The following is a 25,309-nucleotide window of genomic DNA, read 5'->3' on the forward strand; positions in this document are numbered from 1 at the left end:
AACCCTGCTTACCCGTTTTTCACTTCACAGCAAGCAGCAGTTTGGCAGATAGTGAACAATTGCTCCAAAAAGTCACTACAAACTGTTTGCCATTCGCTGCCAGTTAAAGTTGAGAGAATTGCAAAATACATTCTTTATCCTGTGCAAAAAAAAGATACTTCAGCTTACTGAGTCACTTTCAGCATTTGTGAAACGCTTCTTCATTTGTGTTTACGTGATTGTGTGTTCTTCCCCCTGGTGGCCACCAGAAACTCAACTCAACTTTATTTACGTCTTGACATTCAATTGAATTATGTCATAACCATGTTTTTATGAAGTCAATTTTATAGCGTGCTATTTCCTTTATTACTAAGCACATTACAGCCTATTTTTTTTAAGGATTAGGGACTAAAAGAAATAATTGTAATGTAGAAAATAAATTCCATCTACATTAGTAGCAGTTGAAGTAGTAAAGTAGTAGTAGTGGTATATATTTAAAAAAAATCTGTGGAAATTTTGAATGGGACGGCTGACTAGGTGGAAAGCTGCATGTAGTACTATTAATAGCACTTGTAGTAGAAAGTTGTAGTTGCAATAATAGTAGTACTTGTACTAGTAGTAGCAGAGATGGCAAATCCAGGTCCAGAAAGTAAAAACCCTGCCACAGTTTGGCTTAAGCCCCTTGTGCTAGCTAGCGAGCTCCCTGGCTAGCTCCCCCGTTGCTCATTTACATGCTAGGGAGCTTGCTAATGGAGGTAAATGAGCACCGGGGGAGCTAGCTAGGGAGCTCGCTAGCTTAGCTATTTAGCGAGTTCCCTAGCAGGTAAACGAGCACCCCGGAAGCAAGGGAGCTCACTAGCTAGCACCTGGCGCTAAAGCTAAACTGTGGAAGGGTTTTTCTTTCTGGACCTGGATTTGCCACCTCTGACTTTTAGTAGTAGTAGTAGTAGTATAGTTAGCCTATAGTAGTAGCCTACATATAAAAATGATGTTGTCTCACCCTGCTTGTTGTTGTTATGATGATGACTTTCCAGGCCGAGTGGCGAGCGTCCTTGTTTGTGTCCTTTTTCCTATTCAGGTCAGCGCTCTTGCGTCCATTTCATGTGCGGTTGCTTTCGCAGTGGCCAGCAGGCAGGTGCCACCATGGCCGCATTTTGTTTGTGATCTCAGCAGCCATGAGAGGAAGTGACGGCGCTAGCATCGCTAAATGCACTTTGCCTGTCTGTCATTTCCCCGGGAAAGACGAAAAAAAACGCCGGCAGGGAGGCTTCCATTAAATTGATATTCAACCTCCTGCATGTTGCGGGGGCCTTAAGCTTCATTAGCGTCGGCTTCACATGACGCGCGGTGGCATGATACGCTTGTAGGAAGACGCGTCCTCCATGTTAATTGGGGGAGCATGTTAATGATTCAAATGGTATGATTAGAAGAGCGTGTATTTTTCAAATGAGAGGAAAAATAATTCATGTTGGGAGGGCGAAAGGACGCAGTTGACACGCGGGTGGTTCACAGGAAGTGTCAGGCCACATTAGCAGGGATCAAAACAAAGCGCGCCTTGAGCTAGCATTACAACAACACTTCCTGTCAGCGGTGACCGCAATAGCTAAATAGATCGCGTTGACATTGGACACCCCTGTCAGAATATTTGACATTCATACATCTTATTTGTTTTTACAGTTATAGTTTTATACTTTATATCTTAATTTTTTGTTTTGTTTTCATTTTATTCCTGAACAGCAGCAAAATCTAACTTTTTCATCATATATATATATATTTTTTAATTACAATAAACACAGAGCAGCAAATGAATGAAAATGATGTAATTTGCATGTCAGGCCAGTAGGTGGCGATGTCAATGTACCTCCAAATTTCTTCCAAAAATGTTTCTGTATGTTTCAGATACAGATTTAAAAAATTACGACATTAGGAGACACGTGTTTGTTTTGAGCAGAAAAAGAACAAAGCAAATTTTCTTTATATTCCATTAGCCAAAAAAATTCCGTTTAACAACAATATTGCATGCACAATTGTGCAAAATCATTTCATTTTGGACTGAAAAACACCAAAACATATTTTGTATATATCTCAAACACTATTTAAAAAAAAAAAAAACATTCTTTATGTTTGAGCAAAAGAAAGAAAGAAAAAAAGCCAACTTTAAGCCTTTCAATCCATTAGCGAGTAACGATACGTGAATTAGCGGTACAAGATGGCGCTTGGCAGCTAGCAAATATTGAAAGGCGCTGCTGAAGACATCATCAGCAGCGCAAATAAACGAAGCCAGCTCCCTCTTCCCACCCGCTACCTAAACGGATACTTGATCCCCGGGGACCACCTTTGCAATCTGCGCCGGCTTCCTGAACACCCCCCACCTCACCTAAATGTGCCCCCCTCCTGTCTCTCCGGGAAGCAAACGCTGACTTTGAAGTCTGTGAGGCTGATGATAAATATGCTAATAGGTCTGGGGGAGTGTGTGTGTGTGAGTGTGAGTGTGTGTGTGTGTGTGTGGGGGGGGGGGGGGGGGGTGACTCCATGTAGCAGATAGCGCTGTGAGGGGAAAGTGCCACCCATGGTTCAATAATAATATGCGCATGCACAGAGGCCAGGCGCGCTTCTGACAATAAACAGGTCGACTAAACAGAGCCTTGTAAAGTGCATAAATGTCTTGTAGATTTGACTTGAACGCTGTGGGCGTGTCCACTGAATGCGGGGAAACCGTGTCCTGCTTCAAAATCTATACGTTTGAGGTAGTTGTCACAGGGCTTTCCACGCCGTGACAACGAGGCGCTCTAAGGGAGTCACGCCAGCCCGAAGCCTCTTTTTTTTTTTTCTTTTTTTTTTTAAAAATCCAACAAATCAATTAAAAATTTTTTTAATAAATGTTGTTGTTTTTTTTTAAATACATATACATATATATATATACACACATACACACACATATATATATATATATATATATATACCCTTTTTTTGTATGTGGGTGAGTATGTGTATGTGCGTGTGTGCGAGCGTGTGTGTATTCATCAGTTCACCTAAAGCCCATTAAAAAAAAATCCCATACTAATAATATAATATAATAATAAATTGCCAGATGCAGAAACATCAATGTAAGTTATCACGATGTAGTGGCTCTCGCTAACAGACAGAATTAAGTAACCGGAATTAGGTTAAAAAATTCTATATACGTAGACCATGTTTCTATAAATTTTGATATTTGGTTTTTATTTGAGGCAGATATTTTTTTCCATTAAAATGTGATTTATGAGGAGGTTAGCCCGAAGCCTCTAACGCACACTGGCTGCTGTTTTTCTTTAAAAATTCCAATGCTAGCACTAATACATGAAGTTGGAATACAGGCCACAATGAGGAAAATGGACACCAAAAGCGGGTTAGGGTTGATCCTCAAAAATACATTTCGGCTTTTCTCATGAACATTGATTCAAAGAATAACTGTCAATTTGTTTATGTTAATATAAATCTGGATTTCATCATTTGACCCTGGTCAGAATTGACGTGGAAAAGTAAGCCAGGGTTAAATAAATACAGTGGCAAAGGAATAGATAAAAGCAAGAGTTCATTACCTCCACTCATACAATTGAATGGCTTTGACATAATCCCTCCTTGTTCCTCAAGGGGACGGCGGCTGGGGGGGGTCAGCGACAATGATGGGATTGGTGTTGGCTGTGTGTGTGTGTTGCAAGAAGAGAAAATGTGTCACTGGTGAACTAGCGCCACCTATTGTGTATGACACGGTCAACATGGTGGGTCAATATTACAAGCATGAAATCTCCCTAGTAGCAAAAGTACAAAGTACCTGGTTTGGTCCCGGTAGACTTTTGTCAGACCTTCAAATATCTGTTAACATTGCAATGCTAACATGTAGCCATTAGCCAACTAGCGTTGTGAGGACGGTAGCAGACGTCTCGGTGTTCTCGGGACAGTCACGATTTGAGCCAAGTCCCAAATCCCAAGCAGATTTCGCCAGTCCCATCCGTTTGGCAAAGGTTCTGTCCCGGCGTCCTGTTTTTTGTTTGTTTTTAGTCCAGCAGGTCAGCAAGCCATTGGGCCAAGTGTATGTCAATCATACGGATGTCAAAGCATGTAGTACTATGAAATTCCTCAAATGAGAAATGTCATTTGATAATTCATATTTCTGTATTCTTCTTCTATGGCTGGTTTCTTGGAAGTGGTCGATCCACGAATTGGGAATGTTAAACGTGCTGCTTCAGCTAAAGCTTGACGCCACCTAGCATTTAGCCACTCGCTAAGGAAAAACCAAGCAGATTTGATGGATGCGGCGGTGGGTGCGCTTTGTCCACCCCCGACCCACCTGCCGCCAGATAAGACATGAAGACGAAGGCCACGCTCCTCCATATCAATCAGCTGCTCCCGTCTCACGCGACAGCCGAGCATCCGGGGACGAGGCGCCGCCGTGAATCCTAATTGCTCCTTTTCCACATTGTGGCGCTTTTCTATGCAAATCTGCCCGTGGAGGGGGGGGGGGGGGGGGCTCATTTATGCAATGTGCACAGGAATCCGACAATAACAACAAAATAGAAGAAGAAGAAGCCTTGGCTGGTATTCAAATTCATTTTGGATCAATTATTCATGTGGCTCTCCGGCGCGAGGGGCCGTCCACGTGCGAGGCTAACGCTCGGCACGTACGCATTTTGCGAACCTGCCGTTAAGATATATGGCTTTAATAAGAGTGACAGCGATGCACAAATAATGAGATATATGCCAGATGACAACATTACTCTTCACTGTTTCAGCATAATCGGCCACATTTTTTACACCTTTACGAAATGCGTATTCAGATCCATCGACGTGTGCTCATTTTGTGCGGCGCCAAATGGCCAGCAATATAGAGCCAGCCTCATAAATATTGGGACGTGCTCACAGTTCTCTTTGTTTTGGGCTTTAAAGCAAACCACAATGGATTTGAAATGAAACCAACAAGACGGGCTTCATCTGCAGACTTTCATCTTTCATGTCAGCGTACAGTCGCCTCCATTGCGGGGGTTCAGCTCCAAACCACCCCCACAATAAGTCAAATCTGCACATTTTGTTTTGTTTTTGTCCTCAGTTTGAGGTTCTGTTGTTCGAGAAATGTACAACCAAATAGTGGAAAAGAAGGGGTAGGATTATGATCAATTCTGTGAACTTCTACCTGCTCCTTTTGAGTACAACCATTGTGTAACTTTTGTTGTAATTGTTTTGTTTTCTTTTTAACCTGATGTTAATCAAATAAATGAGAGAGAAAAATCACATGAGCGAAAGTAACAACAATGGATAAAACAAAAACAATGTGCAAACACTTTATGCGTTTGCAGTAAACAAATCCCATATTTTCCGAACTAACAAACTAACTTATCGTCTTAAAACACACATGGAAACTCACTCCTAAACATGGAACTACAGCCGTCGCTTTCCGTAAGCATAAAAAGCAGGACAGAAGCGGGCCTAACATTCAATAATCCTCAGCAAAAACGAGGGTGGGTTGAAATGCCGCCTCCTAGTGATCGAGAGTGGAATTACATGCAAATATAGAGTTATGAATGGTACAAAGAATTCTGTGAGCTGGTGTACAATAATGAAATGTGCTCAAATGTAAAGCGCTGTGAATACTTTACAGATACACTATACAGTACACGCACACGCACGCACGCACACTCACACAAGTGTCTGATTGCATTGCGCTTACTCTTGCCTGACCCTCTGCGGCATGTGTGAAATTGAAATGGATTGCGTCGCTCAATAGTTTATTGACAATCAACTTCCAACAATGTTGCCACGGCGACACCGGGGATCATTATTTGCACCGCTTTCACGTCGCTTCTTCTTCCTCTTCTTCTGCCTCACCATAACCCCCCCCCCCCAACCCCTCGCTTTCTTCCACATATCTTGCTCTCTTCCTGTGGCAAATTAGTTCTGCATAAATTACCCGCCGGAATATTGAATCAGTCTGCAGCCACCAAAGGCTGAAAGAGAGAGTGTGTGTGTCATACACGCACGCACGCACGCACACACACACACACAGAGTGCAGGAGGGAAGAGGAGCTGACACCATTGGAGGAACGTGGAAGGAAGAGGATGAAGAGGCCAATCTGCATAGCATGTGTGCCGATGTCGTTAGCAGGGACTCGAAAGGAGGCGAGGAATCGATACGCTGTCGTCGGTCAATGTTTAGCGGGGCTTTTACGAACCTTTTGGCTGGCCGTGGAAATCAAGCACACTGATTAGTCGTGTTAATTACACCAAGATGCCTAATTGTCTTCTCAAACATTGACGTCTATCGTACTTTGGTCTTTTCAACTAATCAAAACAGCAGCGTCATCATCATCATCATCGTCAAACCAGAACCATTACAAATGCTTAATAAGGAAAAAATGTAAGTGTATTCCTTGTTATTAATTGAATTACTGCAGTGACGTGTAGTGAACTCTAGGTTGGTTTGGGCAGGCAGGCAGTCGAAAAAAAATGAGACGCACACACCAATCACAAATTTGTGTGTCGGCAGGCGAGTGTACAACGTATCCTAGGGTGACCTTATTTTCATTTCCAAAAAGAGAAGACACTCAGCCCGACCTCGATATACTTGATACTCAGATACAAGATGCCATACATTCAAACTATTTAAACATACGCCTCTTCTGTATGGGTAGAAAATAAAACAAAAAAACATTTTTTGCTCCGAAATCTTTTTATTTGTATTTTTTTTTTTAACTTCTAAAACAATATCAGTGAATCCGCAAAAGTCCTGGTCGAAAGATTTCAAACATTGTCATTTGTAAGCATGGCAGTCCCTCTGGCGTCTTTAGTAATGCTTTCATCAATTCATTTCTGTGTAACATCTGCATCGCTCAATGACTTTGTTAGAATGAATTTGGCGTCATCTAGTGGCAAGATGTAATTTCAATTTGTAATTTTTAATCACCTAAACGTCACTCCACCATCGAATATATACTGAAGTGTAGCTGCACAAATATAAACATTAAAGATAGTATATTTTCTCTTAATTTCAAAATGTATCAAAACTGTCCGACTCCCGGCTATTGACCGTTTGCACGTGACGTCACATCCCTCACGTCAACTTCCATTCAAAAATCTTTTCCTTCCGCCGTCCGTCATAGGGCAACCACGTGATCACGTGACGTCGGTGCAAAAGGTCAATAGTGTGTACAAAACGCAACTAATACAGATAAAGTTATTAATCATTAATTTAAAAAAAAAAAAGAAGACGTGTGCTGCGTTCAGAATCCTCAGTAAAATTGATTTCCACTATAAGGTTAACTGCAAGTTGTTTCACAATAGACATCTGATTTGCTTGATTTGTGTGTTTTTGAATGACAACCACTAACAGTTACAGCTCGTATAAAATTACAGAGAAAAAAACATGCTCAATACATTTCATTCTCCCAATTGTGTGGAAAACATGAAAACAACAGATAGTTTATGAGAAATCCCATTAGACATTGAACGCCCCACCAACGTGGAACGGCAGCGTGTGTTTGTTTGCTCGGCTAGCTCGTCCACAACATGTACAAGTGAAGTCTCGTTTAATCTTGCTGGCTGAAATGAGAACATAATAAAACACGTTTAATTCATTTATATACATTCGCGTGGGAAGCGAAGCGCTGTCAAAATGGTGAAAGAGCAGTTCAGAGAGACGGACGTGGCCAAAAAAATGTGAGTAAGTTTGCTAGCGTTAGCAAGCTAGCTCGACGGCTAATGCTAACGCCAGTGACAGTTTACAATGCTTGTGTTGTTTTGTTTTCTGTCGTGTCATTCAAATTCACGGAAGTGGACACTGAAGCAGTAACGCACATACAGATTGGGTCAAAAGTTGATGAGATTCCCTATTTCCTTACATTTTTTAAATGGATGGATGCGTGTAAAACTGATTACATCAGCATTATCATGTTGATCATTATCAGACAGATAATTTAATGCCGATTCCAGTCATATAACTAGGCCTGTTATTTTCCGAAGACAAATTTAACTGACTTTTTAAAACTAATGAGAATGCACCCATTTCTGGCCAACGTCTTAATGCAAGTCAATATTTTAGATGTGACCTTTTTTTCAAATCCGTGTTTCAAACTTTCATCATAACTGTATTCATTTTTATTATTTTTCCAAAAATGTCGTATCATTGGAAATATTGCTGAACACAGAAACAAAGAAAATATAAGCGCAAAAAAAAAATCTAGAAAGATAAGGCCACAGATTTACCCAAAAAGTAGTGGAAGTTGTACAGTAGTTGCTTGATGTGTTTCCTTTCACAATAATATCTGATTTACTTGGAAAAGTGTCTGCATTTTGTAAAACCTAAATTCCTCTGTTTTTTATGTCATCATCCTACAGAAGCCACATTTGCTTCGGCATGAAATCAGCTGACCAAATGCGTCAGCAGGCCCACATTCAGGTGGTCAGCAAGAACCTGTACAGCCAGGACACAAAACACTCGCCCCTGCCTTATGGAGTGTTAGATCACCGCATGGTATGGAAATGCTTGATTTGAACACCTCATTTGAACCATAACAGGTCGCATGTTGATACATGTTCACATTTGTTGTCACACAGGGGACCAGCGAGAAAGACCGGCCGTGTTTAACGTGCGGGAAGAATCTGGCTGATTGTTTGGGACACTACGGCTACCTGGATCTGGAGCTGCCGTGTTTTCACGTCGGCTATTTCAAAGCCATCATAGGAATATTACAGGCTAGTTCACTTTGTATGAAATTGGCATGAATTATTAGGAATATTCATTGAGAACAGATTCTCTGTATCTGAAATGGAAAAAGTGGCCTTTTTTTTTTAGACCATAAATGTGCTTGAGTACATAATACTAAATCACAAAATAGTACCAAAAGTAAGAAAAAAAAATAGAAGTGAAAAGTTATTATGATAGATTAAGATAAAAAAAACTAAAGCAACATCATAGATGTACTGAAAGTGTGTTCATGTTCCTGCAGATGGTTTGCAAGACGTGCTCGAGCATCATGCTGAGCAAAGAGGACAGGCTGCAGTTCATGGACATGTTGAAACGGCCCAACCTGGCCTACCTCCAGAAACGCGGGCTGAAGAAGAAGATCTCCGACAAATGCCGCAAAAGGAGCGTGTGTCTCAATTGTTCGGCGTTCAACGGTGAGGAATCCCGCAAAGACGTTCGCTGGTGGACTTGTAGTCGTCGTGCTCTTCTATGTCTGTCCTCTTCTATGTCTGTCCTCTTCTATGTCTGTCCTCTTCCTCAGGCACGGTGAAGAAGTGCGGCCTGCTGAAGATCATCCACGAGAAGTACAAAACCACCAAGAAAGTGGTGGAGCCTTTCGTGTCTGAGTTCCTGCAGTCCTTTGACACGGCCATCGAGCACAACAAACTCATGGAGCCTCTTTTGGCGCGGGCACAGGTTCAAACAACTTCCCTTCGATATGTCGTTTTCCCCCACCCTTCAATTTGTCCTTTTCATTTTTTTAATCGGCAAACAAAAATCTGTCCATTAACAAGTGCGTGCTGAAGTTCCGCTGACGTGTCCCCGGTAGGAAAACCTCAACCCTCTGGTGGTGCTCAACATCTTCAAGCGCATCCCCCAAGAGGACGTGCCGCTGCTGCTGATGAACCCCGAGGCGGGCAAGCCGGCCGACCTCATCCTCACCCGCCTGCTGGTGCCGCCGCTCTGCATCCGGCCATCCGTGGTCAGCGACCTCAAGTCGGGCACCAACGAGGACGACCTCACCATGAAGCTCACCGAGATCATCTTCCTCAACGACGTCATCAAGAAGGTGGGAAGTCTCTTGTTTTGGTTCTGCATTACAGTAGGAGGTCGGGACCAAGCCCTCCTGTTTTTCTTTTTATGGTTGTTCTTTTGAGTGATAAAAGTTAGCATTAGCGAGTCAGACTGGACTAGACCATGATGTTTCTGTGCACATCCATAAATTGAAGCAGAAATCATTGTCAATCAAATCATTTTGAATGGAAAATCGATCCTGAATCGTATCGCAGACAAAATAAAAAATCGGAATCGAATTGAATCGTGAGCCAGTCAACGATTCCCACCGCTGGTTTATCACCAAGTCGTCACACTGGCATTGACATTTTGTCCTCCAGCATCGCATGACTGGCGCCAAGACGCAGATGATCATGGAGGACTGGGACTTCCTGCAGCTGCAGTGCGCGCTCTACATCAACAGCGAGCTGTCGGGCATCCCGCTCAACATGGCGCCCAAGAAGTGGACCAGGGGCTTCGTGCAGAGACTCAAGGGCAAGCAAGGTATGCGACGGGCGTCGTATCAAGGATCTGCTTTTAGTCGATGCTCATATGTTTTTCAACGACAGAAAAGAAAAGAAAAGCTCCAAGAATCCTTAGCAGTGTTCTGTGAAATGTTCCCTGAAAATCAATTGCTGTGATGTCGCAGGTCGTTTCCGAGGCAATCTGTCGGGCAAAAGAGTGGACTTTTCCGGCAGAACCGTCATTTCCCCTGACCCCAACCTGAGGATCGACGAAGTGGCCGTACCCGTGCACGTGGCCAAAATCCTCACCTATCCGGAGAGGGTGAGCGCCGCGTCCACTCTCCACGCATTTCTCTCATCTCGCTTGCTGAACGTCCGAGCGCGTCCCGACAGGTCAACAAGGCCAACCTGGAGCTCATGAGGAAACTGGTTCGCAACGGCCCCGACGTTCACCCCGGGGCCAACTTCATCCAGAATCGACGCAACCAAATGAAAAGGTGACGTGAGAAGTCAACGCTCGGTCGCCGCATGGATTTTCAGCGCCGTCGTGACGTTTGCTTCCCGGCAGGTTCTTGAAATACGGCAACCGAGAGAAGATTGCGCAAGAGCTGCGCTTCGGCGACGTGGTGGAGAGGCACATGAAAGACGGCGACATCGTTCTTTTCAATCGGCAACCCTCGCTGCACAAGCTCAGCATCATGGCTCACATCGTACGTCTGCTTCATCCGTCTATACATTTTGCAGAGGCCTTTTTTAACACACTCATCCAAACATTCAAGTTCGGGCTTGACTAAATGATCCTCATCCCGCAGTTCAACATTGGTGCTTGGCACCAAGTTGCCACCGGGTGGTGCCAAAGCACTGTTTTCATGTGCCATGGCTTTGGCTTTTCACCACTAAGACTATTAGGGCAACATATGAATATTTTTTTAAAGGAGGGGTAATATTCAGTGATAAAAAAAAGTCACAAATCTTTGAGAAAAAGCTTGAACATTTGCAAAATTATAAAGTGGCAATTTTTTTCATGTGGCCTATTCGGATGTTTGTGCCAAGTCACAATTCGCAAGTGTGCAAAATGCCTACAGTGGAAGAACTTGTTAAATTATACTTTTTGGTCGGGCTTTCAAATAAAAAGATAGTAATAGCTTTAGCAGAGATGAACAATATCATATCAACACGCGCTGCCTCCTCCATCCATTGGCACAAATATCGCAGTTTATTTCTTCAACATTTTTGAGGGCTTTTTTTCTTGCAAATTTGTCACTTTGTAATGTCGCAAATATTCGAGTTTTTTTCTTGTAGATTTGTGAGTTTTTTTCTTGGAATATTACCACCCTATAAAAATATATATATATATTTATACATGAGCCTAATATGCCATCATATAGCACAAAATAGGCAATTTTTCAACATATAATAATGGTGACTGTTTGACCCCAGAAGAGATGTTTCTAGCTTCTCCTTTAGTTTTTAAATTTGGCAAGTGAAAACTGCCGGTTTCGTGTCACCGTTTGTCCAAATCGGCAGGCCCGAGTCAAGCCTCACAGAACTTTCCGCTTCAACGAATGCGTGTGCACGCCTTACAATGCTGATTTTGACGGCGACGAAATGAACCTCCACCTGCCTCAGACGGAGGAGGCCAAAGCCGAGGCTCTCGTCCTAATGGGGGTACGTGACCGCCGTCTTGAAAGTCCACATCTTTTCCTCACTTGTCATTCATTCCAACACTGCCCCTTTTTCCCCCCCCCCAGACAAAAGCTAATCTTGTCACACCGAGAAACGGTGAACCGCTGATTGCTGCAATTCAGGACTTCCTGACAGGTAAATTGCAGGCTTTGGTCGACGAGCACGTTGATCCGGTACATACTGTGTGCGCATGTTCAACGAGCATTATAAAGAGCATGTTCCTCCCTCTTAGCGGCCTACCTTCTGACACTGAAGGACACCTTCTTTGACCGATCCAAAGCATGCCAGATCGTGGCGTCCATCCTCGTCGGCAAGGATGAAAAAGTCAAGATTGCGCTCCCTCGACCCGCTATCATGAAGGTATGCTTTGAGAGAGAGAAAAAATAATAATCAAAAATTAAGGTCTGCAATTTATTTTTATTTTTTTTTTTTTTTTATTTTTTTTTTTAATTTTTTAATTTATTTTTTTTTTTATTTTTATTTTTTCAAACAAGAGACTCCAGACACATTGGCAAAGGAATAATTTGTGTCTTCACATCCTTTGTAGTGTGTGTAGGGCTGGGCAATAAATCAAATTCATTTGATGAATCCTCATTTAATAAATCAAATCGTTGAAAATTTGCTAAAATGAAATTTGGTTTTCTGGATGGCTGTTGTGATTTGTTACATCCAAATGTTATTGTGAGGTGTAATTTTGCACAAAGAAATTTTTTTTACAAGACGTTTACAATAGCTACCAACAACTTCATTGATTGATTTAGAATCAGCCTACATTATTGTTGTCTGAACATTTTGCACAGGATTTTTAAAAAATATAAATGAAACCTATAAATACATTTTTGTTGGCTTTATTAGATTAAAACCGTTTACATCGAAAAATGGAGATGACTAAACGTGCGTTGTACTTGAAATGACCAACACGGCGCACGATGCACTTTTCCAAATGGTGATGATGCCGGCCACAGTGCAGCGCCAGCTTCAGTGAGCTTCCTGATTGGCTGTCATTCAGCAGGCCTTCATGATTGCTGGTCCTGACAAACATTTTGGAGAGGATAAATGAGTCACAATACAGGCCACACGGCAGGACATTTGCTTGGGATCCTCTTTGAGACATCTGGACCTTTGCTCTTTTGGCTCTCTTGCCAATGTGTGTGTGTGTACCCCGTTTAATTTTGCACGCCGTGCTGTGGTCATGCAGCCCATGGCTCTGTGGACGGGCAAGCAGATATTCAGCCTCATCCTGAAGCCCAGCAAAGACTGCCCCGTCAAGGCCAACCTGCGGACCAAGGGCAAGCAGTACTGCGGCAAAGGCGAGGACCTCTGCCACAACGACTCATGTAAGCATCCCAAAATGTTCCCACACGGTTTCATGGTACCGCGAAGCCCTGCAGCGGGACCCAACCCTGCTGCAAATGTTAGTCGTTGACTCAAAAACATTTGTAATTGCCGATAGATGGCAGCAAAGGACTTTTTCCCAATTAGACATGGCTATGGCCTGATTAAATGAAGCTCCTCACGGGAAAAACTTGTAATGGTTGTAAAAAAAAGTCAGTAGAATTGATGTGAATATGTATAATAATGACAATGATGAAGCAGAGATTCACTGTTTGGATCTTTCCCTTTTCTTTTGGTTGTATTTTGGGTCCTGTCAATTGTTTCCAGTCGTGGTAATCCACAACAGCGAGCTGATGTGCGGCAGCATGGACAAGAGCACCTTGGGCTCGGGTTCCAAAAACAACATCTTCTACATCCTGCTGAGAGACTGGGGACAGCTGGAGGCGGCAAACGCCATGTCCCGGCTGGCGCGACTCGCACCCGTGTATCTCTGTGCGTCGTCGCTTCCTTCCCGGGGCTGCTGAAAAAGCTTCTCGTTTGGCATTAAGGAGGATTTTTTTTCTTCTTCGATGCCTTGCAGCTAACCGAGGTTTTTCAATCGGCATCGGCGACGTGACGCCCGGCCAGGGTCTGCTGAAGGCCAAGCAGGAGCTGCTGGACGAAGGCTACCACAAATGTGACGAGTACATCGAAGCCCTGAAAACGGGCAAACTGCAGCAGCAGCCCGGCTGCTCGGCTGAGGAGACCTTGGAGGTGCGCCGCGCGGCGCCGCGCCACATCTTATGACGCACAATGCACTCAAAGTACTTTTACTCACGATATATGAATTACATCCTTACTTCTTTTTTTTTTTTTAAACACATACGAACAAAAAGTAGGGCTGGATATTCAGATTTGATTCACAAGGGCCCACTTCCATTCATTTTGATTGATTTTTGATTTAGTTAATGATTTTAAGCAGTACTTATATTTTATATTATATGATGGATAGATATTTGTATATTTTATATATTTTATTTTTCTTTCATTTAGATAATTGTAAATATAAATTTTTAAGATTCTGAATGGTCTTAAATACTTAAATTACTTTGAACAGTAAATTTCAAGATACACATAAGGATACAAAAAAACATTTAGGCATGTAAAAGTCTACTTTAACTCTTTGACTGCCAAAAACGTTTAATAACGTTTAGTAAAATCCTAAGGAGGGCTGCCAAAGATGTTAAAAGTCGTTAACTATGTTTTTTTTTTGTAAAAGGGTGGAGGAAAGCCTTGGTAGTATGTGTGTTTCCATAGTCCAAACACAAAATTTTCTGTGAACCTTGAAAGATCAGTCAAAATGCTTAAATCAGCTGGCACCCACAGCATCCCTTTTCTGAAAACGCTTGGCAGTCAAAGAGTTAAGTATATGTAGTTCTTATTTATGGGGAAAATACATATGGCTATGAAAAGGAAAATCATCGGATTCTTTTATTTTTCATTTTTTTTAAACCAAGCCCAACTGACGAAGCAAAGCGTACTTGACATATTCATTCATCATAATTGTTGGATTCCAACTGATGAAAATATAAGAGAGATAGAAAATGAAATTTAAAATCAGAAGTCACGGAAAATGATGGCTACCAAACGACTAATGTTGAGAAGGCATTTGGTGAAAAAATATTTTTATAATATTTGGCAAAAGGAAAAATTGCAATTGCAGTAATTCAACAAGAAACATAAGATAGACACTTATTAATAAGTGCACTCCATGTTTTTGTAATGTGCGAGAGCGGTGTTGTGAAGACTTCCTCTCTTAACCTTTGCTGAGCACGTCAAGCCGTTGTTTGTCAGCTATTATGAACGAATCACGTGTTCCTATTGAACGCTAGCATGCGCTTTGCTTTCAATGACCGGCTGTGACATTTGCCGCCGTTTGCATCGGCTTCACTTGTGCCCAATGTTTACGCCACTCGAGTAATTGCAAGCATTGACTCTCGTAGTGCACGTTTCCATTTTCCGCTTGGCGTGTTTTTTCACCAGTATTTATTTCTTTATTTGTCAACAGGCGCTTATCCTGAGAGAGCTTTCGGTCATCCGAGACCGTGCCGGCAGCGCCTGCCTCAGGGAGCTGGACAAGAGTAACAGTCCTCTGATCATGGCTCTGTGCGGCTCCAAAGGCAAGTCTCACCCACTTCAAAAAAAAAAATAAATAATAATAACGATCCCATAATCTCCACAGTGCTACCTTGACTTACAAGTGCCCCAATTTGGGAGGCAGTGTACATAAGAACAATTTAAAAACTTTAACAAAAAAATGCCAAGGGTTATAATCTATTTAGCACCCAAAAAAATGTTTATAAGGTGTAATATTCAAATTATTGCACAGTGTGATTCACAGAATGTGATTCGACTTATGAAGCGTTACTGAGTGGAATTGTTTTTCTTTTTTGTGGCGAGCTTAAATCCGGCGGCCTCCGTCACTTCACTTGGTTGCCTTGGAGTGAAAATGTCCTTGTGGCGTTCGCTTGCGTTTTCAGTTTTGATTTTGTGTGTGTGTGGTTTTTGTAAACTCTTGTACTGACACGCACTTGAAACCTTCCCCCTCCTTTGTTGTGCCCGCAGGATCGTTTATTAACATCTCTCAGATGATTGCATGCGTGGGCCAGCAGGCCATAAGTGGATCTCGAGTACCTGATGGTTTTGAAAACCGCTCCCTGCCTCACTTTGAAAAGCACTCCAAAGTAGGTGGCAAAATAGTGTCAACCCCAGTTCATGCTTTTCCTGTTTTTAACCAAGCTTTTTCATTTCCGCAGTTGCCCGCCGCAAAAGGCTTCGTTGCCGACAGCTTCTACTCTGGCCTGACGCCCACTGAGTTTTTTTTCCACACAATGGCCGGTCGCGAGGGCCTGGTGGACACAGCCGTGAAAACCGCAGAGACGGGCTACATGCAGGTAAGGTGCGAGGGAGGACACGCGTCCCGTAACTTGACAAAAACGTAATTGTGGCTTAGTGCTGCCGAGCTGCTTTTACACAGCAGATTGTTGGGCAGAATATCGAATCCAGCTTAGCCGCTTTGTTCACGTTAAAGGTTCTCTCTCGCAATTGCAACGTGCAGTTAGCGAGCTTGCTAGCCTACACTGCCCAAATGCATCCGCCCTTTGGATAGCCTGCTGGTGTGACCACTTTAGAGCGCCTCGTTGTTGGCCATGAGTGCGCACAATTGCGACGTGGTAACGGAAGCGTACCTGGGTGAGCAAACAGGTGCCCGTCGACTCGACGTACTCAAGTTGATTGCAAACTTGAAAATGCTGTTGCGGTAGTCGGGATCAAAAGTTCCACAGCAGAGAAGGAGAATGATGGGCAGAGACCAGCAGTGTTTTTTTAAATTGGAAAATGACTCTTCTGGGGATTTGACTGACATGCTGTTGAAAAGAGATGTTGCAAATCATGATGATGTGCGAGTTTTTCTAGTTTAGTTGAATGAGGTTTGCTGGCATCGATTATGAAATGTCAGCGAGACAAATGATCAGACTGGAGTGTGTTTGCTTTTGACGGCCGTTGTCGGCAGAGAATTGGAAATCGAGTTTGTGACGGCTTATGATATTTCCAAGGGGCAGCATGAAGAGGATGGCCTCAAGCATTGAACCCTGTGGGACGCCTTGGGCAGTTTTTGATGTGATCGACTATTGTCCGTTGTTGAGATATTCATTTATTCATGCTGAGGGAGGCTTCAAATTGTGGTTATCTGGCCTCCTTTTAAACCAAGCACCCGTGTCTAAAACCCAAAATGAGGTCTGCCTTTTTGTGTCAGCGACGTTTGGTGAAGTCCCTGGAGGATCTGTGCTCCCAGTACGACCTGACGGTGCGGAGCTCCACCGGCGACATCATCCAGTTCATCTACGGCGGCGACGGCCTGGACCCCGCCGACATGGAGGGCAAAGACGAACCGCTGGAGTTCAAACGGGTCCTGGACAACATTCGGGTAAAGATGCAGGACGCCCACTTGCCTTCTGTGCTGTCTGAGCGGACCTGTTGCTGCTTATACAGCAGGATTTTTTTAATTCATTTAATTTTCTTGACTGTTAATTGCCTTTTCTGCCAGGCTTTTCTCTCTTTCAAACGGCGTCTCCGTCTTTTCATGCGCAGTGGTTGGCTGCTTAGAAACAATTCCAACACTCTCGGCTGACTCTCATGGCCTCAACTGCTTCTGCTTCAGTAGAAAGCTTAGAAAGAAAGTTGCTCACCACACGGATTTTTTTTCTCTATGATTCAATCTTTAGAAAAAGAAAAGAAGTGAAATTTGGCAGAACACCTGCACATAAAAAGAGAATCTTTTCCCGTGCAAACACAACCCAACAAATAACTTTCACGGGAACTGATGGTGAGCCATGAAATTTTTCTAAAAATTCCGTGCATATTAACTCTTTCAAACCCAAAAATGTGTAAACACATGTTTTTAATACTTTGTCCTTCGCGCCCAAAAATGTATTTATACATTTAAAAAAAAAAAAGTTTGTTTTTATGCAAGAGCATACAGAAGGCTTTGATGCGGCTTCTGACATGAACAGGTCGCTTAAAGCAATGGTAGTTATTACCAAAAAAAACGGGCAGCAGATGGCAGGAGAGTATAAGAGATCAGCCAGGGCCAAGTTGCAACAAGCTCTTTTCCCCAGTGTTTTCACCAGGAATGTGAATATTGATGAAACTTAGCTCTATTCTAACGCTAATTGCTGCAAAACAGAAACGGATGCAAATATTTTTTTTCCTGATGAAAGAAGAGACTCTAATCTTTTCTTTTGGTAGGTTGTATGTTTTTTGTTTTTTTATAGCAATAGAAGACAATATTCTGCGGGACTTGCAAAATCAGTCCAAATCCAGTAAAGCAAAAGGTAGTTGCTTCAGTGAAAATGGCTGCCAGTGAATGAGTTGCAAAGAGTTCGGGACTTGAGTTACCCGAGTGTGTGTGTGCGTTTCATAACAATCTATCATCAGCGTATAATGTCGTTGAGTCTGGTAATCAATTTTTGACACGCCTGAGTGGGTAGATGACGGCGCCTCCATTGTTGCGGTCTGAAACCTTTACATTGAAACAAGGAACAATTCTTGTATAGCTCAGCATTTGCTGGACTACTGCATGCTGACTCGATGCAAAGGGTGGCAAAAGTTCTGAAAATCTTGGGCTGATTTCAAAGTATACATACTTGTATAAAAAAAAACAAAAAAAACTGTTAAGTGTAGTTTCTTCCCTCGGCCTTAAAATGCCATTGATAAAGATGTCAGCAGGCATGGAAAATGTCAATACAATGATTCATTCTTGATTTCACATACAACCTTGTGTAAAGGAGTCACAATAGCACAATTTAGCGGTAATAAATATGATGACGATATGCATTTGTGGGGGCTGGTGCCTAGTTTCATTTACAATGAACAAAATGGCCTGGAGTCCACCAGCTGCTTCGTCTTCCAAATGCCAATTGCTCTGAATTTGAAAAGAAAAATGTACTTTTCCTGTCACCAATGTCCAACATAGAAACACTAATGCCGCCTAGTGGCAGAAAATTACCTCAACACAAATTTAGGACTTTCACACTCCTGTTAAAGTTAGAGTGTGACAAGCACATTTCTATTTGGTAACTCAATGTGTATGAAAAACATTTAAAATGTATTTTATTGTGCATTTAAATTGTGCGATCAATTTACGTTTAATTGTGAGTTATCTATGAAAATCATGTGATTGCTTACGTGTATTATAACGTGGGCATTTCATTGCTTTTAAGTTGCATTGACAAACGGGATTAAAAAGCTGTGGTCACGTTCGACCTTTCTGTCCCCACAGGCTGTCCACACGTGTCCGGACGAGCCCACCCTCAGCCAGGGCGAGTTGGTTCTGGCGTCGGACGGCATCATGAAGAAAGCCGACTTTGTGTGCTGCAGAGACAGCTTCTTGGAGGTACTCGCACCCAAACCCCATCTGTGTGCTGCCAGGAAGTGCCTCATGTTGATTTTTAAACCTCAAGTGATAGCCTTAATAAAGAATTTTCATGATGTGCTCGCACCTTTGGCTCAGGGGAAATAAATAAGAAATCGATATTGCTTCACATAGTCTGCGAGCTTTTCACATTTTTTGCACTTGACTTTTTCCACATTTTATTACGTTTCAGCCCTATTCCAAAATGGATTTGATTAGAATTCTAAAAGTGAAGCCTTGTAAAGTATTCATATAAACAAACTCCATACTGTGACTTCTTTTCTTATACGTTGTGCTGACAAAGAAGGCGACGATGTCATCAATTCATGACGTGAATGACCGTGTGGTAATTCCTCCTGAACTTTTTGTGTAGGCGCTAACTGAGACCGGCTCAGAGAAGTACCTGGAGGTATCGTGACTGAGCATGCTGGGATGTGAATGGAGTGTCATAGCTAACAAAAACAAACAAAAAAAAAGGAGTGTCATTGCTAACAAAAACAAACAAAAAAAAAAGTGGTGTCATAGCTAACAAAAAAAAGAAGTGTCATAGCTAACGCAACGGCCTGATCCTCCAAAGGAATTTTCACTTTTGAGCTTTTAATCTTCAACTGTGTGCGTTTAAACATTCATTTAGCTACAAATTTACATTTGAATCTTACATTAAAGATACGCGGCTAACGGTCGAGCTAATGTTGCGACCCTGCAACATAGCAATGCCCAACGCATGGCTTGTCCAGATGGTTGGTTGTGTTGCATCTTAACAAAGCGACATCGCCTGGCGCCGGCCTCCTCTCACGGCTCCTTTACGTCATCTGCAGGAAATTAAGAAATTCATCAAGGGCGTCTCGGAGAGGATCAAGAAGACCAGAGACAAGTACGGCATCAACGACAACGGCACCAGCGAGGTAGAGGCCCAGATCTTAAAAAAAAAAAAAAAAGCGTTTTCATTTTTTTTAAATGACCTGATTTTGACCTCCCTGCAGCCCAAAGTACTCTATCAGCTGGACCGCATAACCCCCACGCAGCTGAAGAAGTTTCTGGAAACCTGCAGGGACAAATACATGAGGTTGGATGAGCTGCTTCACACGCTGGCGTGGCTCGCGCGCCCCCTAACCATCGTGCCGGTGGTCCCGCAGGGCGCAGATGGAGCCGGGCTCGGCGGTCGGGGCCCTTTGCGCCCAGAGCATCGGAGAGCCCGGAACGCAGATGACCCTGAAGACCTTCCACTTTGCCGGCGTGGCGTCCATGAACATCACGCTGGGCGTGCCTCGCATCAAGGAGATCATCAACGCCTCCAAGAACATCAGGTCAGATGCGGAAATGGTTTCTGGAGTCCGTTTGTGAAAAGTCGCCGGCACGCAGAATGCTCCCATTTACGCATCCAACTCTGCCGTTGCTTCTTCTTCTGGATTTGGATGCTCTCCGCTCAGCACGCCGATCATCACAGCACATTTGGACATGGAGGACGACGCCGACTTTGCCCGGCTGGTGAAGGGGAGGATCGAGAAAACGCTCCTGGGCGAGGTTACTCGAAAGCGATGGTCAAGGAATTTGAGGAAGCAGCACCGACGGAAGCAAATGAAGAACACTTGTTTTTTCCTCGGCAGATTTCGGAATACATCGAAGAGGTTTTCGTGCCAGACGACTGTTTCATCTTGGTCAAATTGTCCCTGGAGCGACTAAGGTTGCTGCGACTGGAGGTACGACAAATAGCGCACCTAAAGTAGACCTTAAGTACTTCCGGCTGGATGAAGGCGGATCTTTCTACTTGTAAACAAAAGCACTAGTTAAAAAAAAAAGGGGCCAAATTTAACTTGAATGATGATTTTAGTCTTTTCTTCTGCAAGCGTAATTTGAATGTGTGAAGTGTCAGTCGAGGTCAAGTGAGGTCAATTGATAGGAAGGGAGACAGAACACGGGCTTTGATGAGCATTTTAGCAGTTTAAGTTCAATTACATCATTTAGCCTCCGGACTCAAAGGTTACGTTCAGTAAATGAATTTTTTTTGTCAATGAAATAGGAAAAGGGAAAAAAAACTTTTTTGTTTTTGTCTGTAGCCACTGACTTTTCCACCAGCCCAACTTTTATTTCCAAACATTCTGCCAAGCTTTCTTTCCTCCTTCACGGTGTTGCCGGTCGCGTTGTCCCCTCGTAGGTCAACGCCGAGACGGTGCGTTACTCCATTTGCATGTCCAAGCTGCGCGTGAAGCCCGGGGACATCGCCGTGCACGGCGAGGCGGTGGTGTGCGTGTCGCCGCGGGAAAACAACAAGAGCTCCATGTACTACGTCATGCAGTCGCTGAAGGCGGAGCTTCCCAAGGTGAGATCGCACGCGGGTGATGAAGCAACACTTCTCCAGGAAGGCAATTAGCAGTCATAAAGGTGATGATGAAAGGTGTTGTTGCCGCTGCAAAAGCTTCTTTTTTTTTTTTTAAGGGTGTCAAAATGAGTCCGTTCATTTTGTGTTCATTTAACGCCACTCGTTTTTTTAACGTGCGATTAATGGAAAAGCCTGTACTTGGTGAATTCCAGTCACAACGCACGTCCACGTCAAAATTTTGCAGAAATGTGTAAGAATAATGCATATATTTGTGTAGACTGGGGTCAAGTTGTATTTTATAACTTTAAAAATTTGCAGAATTTCACAAGTTACTTTATGTTAAATATTATATCGCTCTTAATATAAAAAAAAATGCACTGAGCTGTCACTGTCTTACAAATGCAATTATGCCATCTAGTGGCAGAAATATGACCTAAACACAAATCAATATCACACCTTTTTTTCTTTTCAATTTTATGAATTATTAAGAAATTACTGTATCAATGACTAAAAGATGCAGCCGTATTTCTATTAAGTTAGCATTTTTTTCCTACTTTTATGTTAGAGTATGAAGACTTAGAAAAACATTTATTGTACATTTAGACCAGATATAAAATTTGCGATTAATCGCGAGTTAACAATTGAAGTCATGTGATTAATTACAATTAAATATTTTAATCTCCTGACACCCCTATATATATATATATATATATATATTTTTTTTTTTTTTGTGTCCTTGCTAGATAGCTTGCTATGCCCTGCAATTGACTTTTTTGCATAGAAGAAACGTGTACTTTTACGATCGTTTCTACACACATACATGAACATAGCAAACACAAAAATATTCCATCCTGAAAGCGGAGTGTTTTATGTCAAACACCATCTTGTTTATTTTGCTCCCAGGTGGTGGTTCAAGGAATACCCGAGGTGGCCCGCGCCGTCATCCACATTGACGAGAAGAGCAGCCAGAACAAGTACAAGCTGCTGGTGGAGGGCGACAACCTGCGGGCGGTCATGGCAACCCACGGCGTGAAAGGCAGCCGCACCACCTCCAACAACACCTACGAGGTGACAACCAAGACCAGACGGCGCCATATCGGAGACCCGAGTCTCTTTTGGCAGGAAGCCTCTCGTGATGAGTCTGCGATCCCGACCGACGTCGTCTTTGATTTTGCGCAGGTGGAGAAGACGCTGGGCATTGAGGCTGCCAGGTCCACAATCATCAATGAGATCCAGTACACCATGGTCAACCACGGGATGAGCATCGACCGGCGCCACGTCATGCTTCTCGCCGACCTCATGTCCTACAAGGTGCCGCTGGCGTCAGACATTCATTGAAAAAGGAAATCAGGGGTGTCAAAATGAGTGCTTTCATTTTGAGTTGATTTGAAGTTCTTTTAACGCCACTCTTTTTTCTTTTTTTTTCACGTGTGATTAATGACTGCCCCTTACCTGGAAAGCCTTGAACTGGAGTCGTTTTAGTCGCAACGCAACAGACACGTCCACGTTTCAATTGAATAATAATGTGTATTTTTGTAGAGACTGGGTTCAAGTTGTATTTTGCAATTATAAAAATGTGCAGAATTTTCAAAAGTTTTTGTTAAAAAAGAAAAATGCACTGAGCTGTCACCGTCTTACAAATGCCTTCACGCCATCTAGTGGCAGAATAATGAGCAACACAAATCAATATCACTCGTTTTTTACAGTACAGTGCATCTTTTGAATTTTTATGAAATGACTGCATCAATGATTAAAAGATGCAGCCATATTTCTGTTCAACATTTTTTCCACTTTTCTGTAAACAAGATATTGAAAGCTTAGGAAAAAAAATTTATTATACATTTAGAACAGCTACAAAATTTGCAATTAATCGTGAGTTAACTATTGAATTCATGTGATAAATTAAGATGAAACATTTTCATTTCCGGACACCCCTAAAATAAATCCATACGTTTTTAGCAGCTTCCGTAGTTCCGAATGTGTTGTTTATGCTAATAAGACGACGGCCAGGAAGGAGCCCAGTGGAAGGCGGTCGTACATTTGATTCAAGTCATGTGACTCAAATGGGCTGTCCTTCCCTCCCAATCCAAAAAATAGGGTGAGATACTCGGCATCACCAGGTTCGGCTTGGCCAAAATGAAGGAGAGCGTCCTCATGCTGGCGTCCTTTGAGAAAACGGCCGACCACCTTTTCGACGCTGCCTACTTCGGCCAGAAGGACTCGGTCTGCGGTAAGACGATCAATCATCCCGATATTTGTGTCCGGCGCGAATGTTGAGGTGTTGCATCGAGATTGCTGAGAGACTTTCAAGTTGAATTGCCAACGGAACTGCTTCACTTGCACTTCGGCAGACAAAAGCTGATGTGATTGTTCGTTACTTTTGGTCTCTTTCACCCGATTTGGACGTAACTTCCCCGTCAAATTCAACACGGAAGTATAAAACTCATCTCATGAGTTTCATTTCAAATCCGTTGTGTTGGTGTTGAGTGCCAAAAGAGGAGAGCGAATTGTGTCCCAATTTGCATGGAGCTGACTTTTGTTGCGCGACCGTAACCCAATATTTTTATGTCCCGTATGCGCATGATGATAAAGTGGAACGCATTGAAGGAAATGCAATTTGTCGCCGGCAGGCGTGTCGGAGTGCATCATCATGGGCATCCCCATGAACATCGGCACGGGTCTCTTCAAACTGCTGCACAAGGCGGACAGGGCGCCCTCCCTGGCCAAAAGGCCGCTGCTGTTTGACAACGCCGACTTCCACATCCCTCTCGTCACGTAACCGCCGCCCGATGAAAAGTGAAGATGCCGAACTGTAAGTGGCCGCTTATGTTGCGTCGTTTCTCGTGAGGCGGACAATTTGCTAGTTGATGTATTTATGAGAGGACGTCGTGTATAGTGAGGATTTTTCTTGTTTTGTTTTTTTACCTGCCGATTCCCTTGAATGCGCGGACCCTAGAAAATGCCTTCGGGCTTCTGTTTGTTTACGTCCAATGTTGCAAGCAACCACGACAATCAAACTGCTCCCAGAAAGGCGCCGCGAGGTAAATGCTAACGTACGATGGAAAACGCCACAGGCATAGATGGCTCTGAAAATGGGTCTTTTTTTTTTTTTTTTACAATGTTTTCTCAACATACTTTGTCCCTTAATTCAAATTAAAACTTTTTTTTTTTTTTTTTATTGCGCTGAGAAATAAATTGCCAATACTAAAGTATCTTACTGAGTCTCTCTTACAGGAGTTGTGAAACTGTTCATTTGTTAGTTTGACTGTATCATGCTGCCCCCAGTGGCCGGAGTGGGCACGCCAGACGGAGCAACACAGTCCGTTGAATTGCAGCATTTAATGCAAAAACTGTTTATAGTTTATTTCATGATCACAATACTCTCATTTTGCCAAGTACAATATTATAGCGTTAGAAATTCATTATGAAACGCAAACGATTTTTTTTAGGGAGGACTTGAACAGATTAAAGGCATTTCAATAAGGACAAATGATTTGCGATACGAGTACTTTGAGTTATGAGCGTGGTCACGCAATTAAATGAACCTCGTATTTCAAGGCACCGCCGTAGTTTTCCTTTATTTGGATTTATATTTGCATTTATACTTGAATGACCGTTCAGAATGTCCAAATGGGCTCATTTCACTTGACAAAATTTGTTTTTGATGAATTGCATTCAACTTTGGAGGTTCCACTGCACACTACCCCCCCCCCCCCCTTTTTTTTTTTTTTAAAGCCCCATACGCATAATGTCAATGAATAAAGCGTGTCAGAATCACACTTGAAATATGCTTTTAGCTTCCTTAC

General features: G+C 42.8%; 1 protein-coding gene across 3 annotated transcripts in view; it reads left to right on the forward strand.

The window, feature by feature from the left end:
• polr3a (polymerase (RNA) III (DNA directed) polypeptide A) overlaps window positions 1-25,309 on the forward strand; it is a 38,323-nt gene that overhangs the window by 7,650 nt on the left and 5,364 nt on the right. The window contains exons 1-31 of one of the 3 annotated variants that reach the window (XM_077549781.1): window positions 7,470-7,668; window positions 8,347-8,482; window positions 8,566-8,703; window positions 8,958-9,129; window positions 9,237-9,391; window positions 9,525-9,764; window positions 10,090-10,252; window positions 10,398-10,534; window positions 10,606-10,709; window positions 10,781-10,922; window positions 11,740-11,880; window positions 11,964-12,033; window positions 12,131-12,258; window positions 13,097-13,235; window positions 13,561-13,725; window positions 13,814-13,986; window positions 15,281-15,392; window positions 15,838-15,956; window positions 16,029-16,166; window positions 17,027-17,197; window positions 19,052-19,165; window positions 20,002-20,088; window positions 20,167-20,249; window positions 20,320-20,490; window positions 20,614-20,707; window positions 20,791-20,883; window positions 21,339-21,503; window positions 22,407-22,571; window positions 22,683-22,814; window positions 23,601-23,733; window positions 24,134-24,315. In XM_077549781.1, coding sequence (XP_077405907.1) covers window positions 7,625-7,668; window positions 8,347-8,482; window positions 8,566-8,703; window positions 8,958-9,129; window positions 9,237-9,391; window positions 9,525-9,764; window positions 10,090-10,252; window positions 10,398-10,534; window positions 10,606-10,709; window positions 10,781-10,922; window positions 11,740-11,880; window positions 11,964-12,033; window positions 12,131-12,258; window positions 13,097-13,235; window positions 13,561-13,725; window positions 13,814-13,986; window positions 15,281-15,392; window positions 15,838-15,956; window positions 16,029-16,166; window positions 17,027-17,197; window positions 19,052-19,165; window positions 20,002-20,088; window positions 20,167-20,249; window positions 20,320-20,490; window positions 20,614-20,707; window positions 20,791-20,883; window positions 21,339-21,503; window positions 22,407-22,571; window positions 22,683-22,814; window positions 23,601-23,733; window positions 24,134-24,282 — 4,173 coding nt within the window. In that variant the 5' untranslated portion in view covers window positions 7,470-7,624 and the 3' untranslated portion in view covers window positions 24,283-24,315. Of the gene's footprint in view, window positions 1-7,469; window positions 7,669-8,346; window positions 8,483-8,565; window positions 8,704-8,957; window positions 9,130-9,236; window positions 9,392-9,524; window positions 9,765-10,089; window positions 10,253-10,397; window positions 10,535-10,605; window positions 10,710-10,780; window positions 10,923-11,739; window positions 11,881-11,963; window positions 12,034-12,130; window positions 12,259-13,096; window positions 13,236-13,560; window positions 13,726-13,813; window positions 13,987-15,280; window positions 15,393-15,837; window positions 15,957-16,028; window positions 16,167-17,026; window positions 17,198-19,051; window positions 19,166-20,001; window positions 20,089-20,166; window positions 20,250-20,319; window positions 20,491-20,613; window positions 20,708-20,790; window positions 20,884-21,338; window positions 21,504-22,406; window positions 22,572-22,682; window positions 22,815-23,600; window positions 23,734-24,133; window positions 25,283-25,309 lie in introns of those variants that run through there. The other 2 variants (XM_077549780.1, XM_077549782.1) reach the window with 2 other exon arrangements.

The sequence above is a fragment of the Vanacampus margaritifer genome, chromosome 18, assembly GCF_051991255.1.
Source record: "Vanacampus margaritifer isolate UIUO_Vmar chromosome 18, RoL_Vmar_1.0, whole genome shotgun sequence".
Taxonomy (NCBI): domain Eukaryota; kingdom Metazoa; phylum Chordata; class Actinopteri; order Syngnathiformes; family Syngnathidae; genus Vanacampus; species Vanacampus margaritifer.